The 6,279-nt window shown below is 40.3% G+C and overlaps 1 protein-coding gene across 1 annotated transcript; it reads left to right on the top strand.

Annotated features, from left to right (window-relative positions):
- Positions 1–2,848: 2,848 nt before the first annotated feature.
- LOC107046764 lies at positions 2,849–4,123 on the top strand. The gene is made up of 2 exons (XM_015269469.1): positions 2,849–2,972; positions 3,213–4,123. The coding sequence occupies exons 1-2, from the start codon at positions 2,849–2,851 to the stop codon at positions 4,121–4,123; spliced, it is 1,035 nt and encodes a 344-aa protein (XP_015124955.1).
- Positions 4,124–6,279: the final 2,156 nt, after the last annotated feature.

Genomic DNA, 6,279 nt, shown 5'->3' with positions numbered 1-6,279 from the left:
TCATATTTTTAAACTGCATTTCGATGGTTGCGCCATGTGTTTAAAGTTTGACTGACATTTTTGACCTACTGGCATTAGAGGTCATAAAAATTGGGTAGAAGTTAGATATCCTCAATGATACACACGTGTCAGGTAGTAAGTATGGCTCCGAGTGAGGGTTCGGGTGTTTCACCCAGGTAATATGTATCTTACAGTCGCAAACAGTACCCGGAAAAGGTTTTAGAAAAGGAGAAACTTATTGTTAAGGTACTAGTAACTAATGTTTTTTTAATGGGTAGATATTGACACGTAGATCCAATTTTTTCAATGGTTTTTTCCATTTCGAGTGGGGCGCATATAAGAGAAACACTTAAAAAACCTTTCAAAGGCCTTTTTACTGATTTGTGAAAAAATGGTCAACTTTTTTTCAATTTTTTATAAAATTTATTTTCAAAGTTCTCAAAAAGTTCCACATTTTTTGTCTTAGGTGTTTTCTTGTTTAATCATGTTCTGAGCTAGTAATTTCAATTAGTTTACAAATATTATTAAAAAATGGAAGTACTAGTGGCTTTTCTTCTTATATACCGACCGATATTTTGTAACATTCAGATGAAATTTTGTAAATAGTTTCCATGTTTTTGGATGATGCATTCATAAAAGAATGATAATAAAGGACAAACCTGTGATAACTGGTTCGTCAGTAGCGCTACAGTTGGCAGAATGGGGGTAAGGCAAACCCACACTAATGTCAAGGAGTGGTGGAAGAGAAGATTCCATTCATTAGATCAGCGAAATAATCCTTCAAAATTTCATATAACAATTTTTTAAAAACTTCGCCTTCTTTGTTTTTTTTGTATTCTTTAGTCTTTGATTATTCTTGGATATATTGAGAATTAGATAGTCCTCATGGGCAAAATATATTTTTTCAATCGGAAGGAAAACGTATGAAATTAATTAAAATGGTTCGAAAAACAATGATATAAAATAGAGTTGAAGGAAATAAGTATAATTGACCTTCTGAGTTGAATAAACGCTCCCAGGATTCTTTCGGATTAAGTTAGATTTGTGTAATGCCTTTTTTGTTACAAATGTAGTTGACACTTCTTTCAAATATATGGAAAATATAAAATTCTCAATATATCAAAAATAATCAAAGAGTAAAAAATGCAAAAAATCAAAGAAAAAGAAGTTATTAAAAACTTGATACATGAAATAGTGAAGAACATCTTGTCTGACTTCTCCGGTATGAACTATGGTATTGAACTCTGGATTCAGAGTTGACCTTGCCCAGTGCGGTCTAGGACCCTCCCCTGGTTGGAAAATCATCCGTAGAATCATCTGTATTGTATTTCGATACCCGCTCCTGCACTCGGGCCCCAAAAAAACATTCACATCTTGTCTGACATCTCCGGCATGAACTCTGGTATAGAACTCTGGATCCAGAGGTTAATCTAGTTTCTCAAATTCAATTCCCTGCTTATTAGAACCACGAGTTTCTTAAATTCAGTATCTTAGCTCTGCAAATCAGAAACTTTTTTTCGCCGTATTCTAATTACCAAACCTGACTCGCGAGACCTGGATCCTTTAGATCCTTCAGATCATCTTCCTGTGTGACCTTTAAGAGTCGTAACAACACCCCTGAGTCACTCACAGTATAGACATTCAGCAGTGGGACGCCTTGTGCATGCATGTGGTCTATCTGCTACATATATTTTATATATATGGCGATTATATGTTATGGATATTGAGAACATATATAACAACATATATTTCCACTGCATATATAAGCAGTATATAATTGAATATTTATGCAATATATGTGGAATATATTTTACATCTAGGCCACTTATAAATGACTTATATTTTACACATATTTCAGAATATATTTTTGGATATATATGACATATATACCACTTACAGCATTTGTCGCCGAAATATATGCGGTATGATTACGATATATGTCACATATATGTCTACATATATTTGGAAAAAGGTGAGAAATCAAGGGGCCCTATAATCCGATGCGTTCGAATGTTCATAAATATTGGAAATAAACAATAATAACAACACTTGGATGCATTCACTTTTCCCTTCTCCCCAGGATGCATCCAAGTATTGTTATTATGTTTATTTCCAATATTTATTGTCATTCGAACGCATCGGCTCATAGAGCCCCTTGATTGCTCAACTTTTTAACTTCCCGATCCGTAGGAAGGAAGTTATTATAATGACCTCGAAAATCGAATTAGGGTATTTTATCATATCTCCACGTTTCATGCCTCCTAGAATCATTCTATGACGTTTTCGGAGGTGTGTGTGTGTGTGTTTTTGGGTCCCATGAAATCATGCCTACGCTTGATAGTGGACTTTGATGGTTACTATTACAGACTGTGTCACACCTCGCCATGTTCGCGGCTCAGCCAAACATTCACCTGGGGGCCTATTTTCGAGTGGATCGGAAATATTTCCGAGCTCGAAAATGGCTCCACAGACGAAACGCCTATGTGATTCCTATACGCAATTCGTATACGGAGATATTTTCGTCACGGAACACTTCCGTAAACGGAGATATTTCCGATCCACTCGAGAATAGGCCCCCTGCGGAATACGACGATATGGCCACCTGCCATTATATTCGAGCCTCGTCTTCGAGATTTAAATAACTTGTAGTAGCCGCCTGCGGCTAAGCGGAGCCACACGTCTTCAGAGACCAGAGAAAAATGACGGACCCATCGCCTCGGCGCCGAGGATCCGCCATGTTGTCATCATATTCCATGTGCACGAGCGGAACGCACGCTTCTCAGTGTTTCCACAGTTTTTAATTAAATTTTAGCTATTTCTCTTCATTTTTCACGACTTCTCCTGTATCATGGGAAAACACAAGAAAAAGAGGCACGCAGAGCGTGATGAAAAGGAAGAAATTCTTCGTAAAATTCAGAAATTGAATGATCAGGTTCAGCGTCTCTTTTCTGAACAGTCAAATGTTAATAAAGGTAAGTTTTTCCTATGTCTTCGACTTTCAATATTCTTTTGGACGCTCGGGTTCGATCCTAGAGACTAAACCAAACGACGTCCGAAAGTTTTCAAGGCAGAGCTTATCCTCTATGGAACGACTCACAGCTTAACCTCACTTCTTCCCATCCTCCTCTGGTTTAGATGACGATATCGAAGACAAGGAGAATAATGGTGGGAAACTGATGGTTCGAAGCTATCGAACGGTTCTACCTCACAAGACTCAAGTCCCTTAGTGCTTGACACACCTACTGTGCCTGACGCAAATATCCTAGGCGACAAGCCTCCATCTACATCCTCTCCAGTCATATTCGAGGAGATTTCTCCTGATCTGATTGACTTGGAAAGTTCACAATTGGATGAACTCGACTCAGAACTGTTGGAGGTTCTGGGCGCAGACCCATCAAAGCCTGTTGAGACAGAGATCTTTTTCCAGAATGATCTAGAGGCTCGCTGGAGTTTTTGGTTAACCTCGAAGGTTCAACAGGAGGTCCTAACCAAAATGATGGATAGGTATCCTCGTTCTTCCAGTAAATGTCTCTTTGAGGCCCCTAAACTCAATCCAGAGATTGCATCCATTTCGACAGATGCCTTGACTCAAAGGGACAAAAAGTTTTGTGCTTCTCAAAATCTCACAGGCTCTGCTCTCGTAGCTCTGGGAGCGGCTATTTCAAGTTTACTCGCGGAGGAGATCGACAAACTAGACCTTCTCCAGAAGTTATGCGATGCAGGGAAAATGATGACCCAAATTCATTTTGGTTTCTCTACGACGAGGCGAGCTTTTATATCACCTAGCTTAAATAAGCAGGTGCGCAGTGCCCTTGAAGAGACAACTCCAGATCAGATGCTGTATGGTTCTAACCTCTCCGACAAGGTGAAAGAGTTTAAGACATTGTCCAAGTTGGGCCAGGAACTTAAGATCCCTCCAGCTCTACCGAAGAAACAAAGTTCTTTAAACCCGAAGAGCTCATTTGTGAGGTTCAGGAAACAAATGGGCCAGAAGCCTCAGACATCATCCAAATCGAGCAGCAGCTCCTTCAATCGCAGAAAATTTCCCAAACGCAACAGCAACCCTCAGCAGACGTCGTCAGCAGAGTCGTCGAACACGCACGAGAACAAGAAGCCATGGTAAGAACATCTGCAGGAAATATCAAGCATTTCCTCCCTTCCTGGGAAACAATCTGTTCTGATGCCTTCGTTCTGGAGTGCGTGAGGGGCTATAGAATTCCTTTCACCTCCATTCCTCATCAATCCATGATCCCCCCTAGAACCAAAATGCTCTGAACTGGAGGGGGCTGTCCTGAGGGGAGACTTGAACAGGTTGGTAAGAATTGGAGCGATTGAGCCTTGTGTCTTCTGCCAGGGCCAATTTATCTCATCCTATTTTTTGGTCGATAAATCAAATGGTAAAAAACGATTTATTCTCAATTTCAAAAAATTAAACAAATTCATAAAACCTCCTCATTTCAAGTTAGAAGACATGAGGACTGTTTTGAAACTTGTGTCTCCTGATGCTTTTATGGGTAAAATTGACCTGAAGGATACATTTTTTCGGGTTCCAGTACATCCAGAACACAGAAAATTCCTTCGATTTTCAGTTGGTGATAATTTATACCAGTTTACTTGCCTGCCTTTCGGCCTCTCGACTAGTCCTCATGCCTTCACGAAGGTAATGAAACCGGTCATGAGTCATCTCAGGTCTAGAAGTTACATTTCATCAATTTACCTTGATGACATCCTTGGCATTGCCCCGTCAATTGAAGAGTGTCTGATCAATGTGAGTCAAACCATGGAGTTGTTATCATCTCTAGGCTTCATCATCAATCAAGAAAAAAGCTCTCTTATCCCATCTAACCGTTGTGAATACCTCGGTTTTATCGTAGATTCCAATAGATTTTGCTTGGAAATTCCAATTGGGAAACGTCGTATGATAAAAGAATTACTCAATCGTTCACAGCCTGGAACTATTTGTTCTATCAGAGTCTTTTCTCGCCTCATAGGCTCCTTAATTTCGATATGCCCTGCTACTGCTTACGGTATGNGATCAATGTGAGTCAAACCATGGAGTTGTTATCATCTCTAGGCTTCATCATCAATCAAGAAAAAAGCTCTCTTATCCCATCTAACCGTTGTGAATACCTCGGTTTTATCGTAGATTCCAATAGATTTTGCTTGGAAATTCCAATTGGGAAACGTCTTATAATAAAAGAATTACTCAATCGTTCACAGCCTGGAACTATTTGTTCTATCAGAGTCTTTTCTCGCCTCATAGGCTCCTTAATTTCGATATGCCCTGCTACTGCTTACGGTATGCTCTACATTAAGGAGCTGGAAAGATTCAAACGGTCAAGGTTGATTCTCAATGACGGTGACTTTGATTGCCTGTTTACTATTCCAGACTCTTTTCAATCAGATTTTGATTGGTGGAATTCTCACATAATGTCCTCCTTTAATCCTATTCGGACCACACAAAACCGTGCTACGATTTTTTCTGATGCTTCACTCACAGGCTGGGGGGCAGCCTGTAATGAAAAGACAACTGGAGGCCTCTGGACAGCAGAAGAGAGACGTTTTAGCATTAATTACTTAGAATTGTTAGCAGTTTACCTAGCCCTTCGTTGCTTTGTCCATAACTTATCAAACTGCGAGATTTTGCTCAGAGTTGACAACACAACGGCTATTTCGTACATAAATAGATTGGGCGGTACTAAATTCTCACATCTTCACGAGGTGGCTCGGAAGATCTGGAAGTGGTGTGAGACCAGAGGTCTCTGGCTAAATGCCTCTTATATTCCCTCAAAGGAGAATTCTGAAGCAGATCGTGTGTCTCGGGTTAATAACATAGATACGGAGTGGGAATTGGCCCACTATGCATACCGGAGCATAGTGAGAGCATTCGGCGAACCAGATATAGACCTTTTTGCCTCTAGAATCAACACGAAATGCTCGCTGTTTTGCTCTTGGCATAGGGATCCTTTTGCAGCGTCAATTGACGCCTTTACGATCGACTGGTCACAGTATTTCTTTTAAGCATTCCCACCGTTTTCCCTGATTCTACCCACGATTCGTAAAATTTTGACGGACAAGGCTACTGGCATTCTCGTTGTGCCCCGATGAACAGCTCAACCCTCGTATCCCCTGTTTCTAAAGACAGTAGTTGGTAATCCTATAGAACTCAGACCCTCAAAGGATCTTTTGCTTTCACCTTGTAGATCAGTGGTCCACCCACTAGCTCATCAGATTACCCTGGTGGTAGGAGTCTTATCAGGGAAGCATTCATGAGGAGGG

The sequence above is a fragment of the Diachasma alloeum genome, unplaced genomic scaffold (genome assembly GCF_001412515.2).
Source record: "Diachasma alloeum isolate Michigan unplaced genomic scaffold, Dall2.0 Dall_scaffold_01915, whole genome shotgun sequence".
NCBI classification, from domain to species: domain Eukaryota; kingdom Metazoa; phylum Arthropoda; class Insecta; order Hymenoptera; family Braconidae; genus Diachasma; species Diachasma alloeum.
Note: the sequence above shows the minus strand (reverse complement) of the source record. Positions and strands in the feature narration are given on the sequence as shown.

Coding starts and splice junctions, on each gene's coding strand:
- LOC107046764 (XM_015269469.1), top strand. CDS start 2,849: ATGGGAAAACACAAGAAAAAGAGGCACGCAGAGCGTGATGAAAAGGAA. Junction 2,973..3,212: donor ACAGTCAAATGTTAATAAAG/GTAAGTTTTTCC, acceptor CTACCTCACAAG/ACTCAAGTCCCTTAGTGCTT.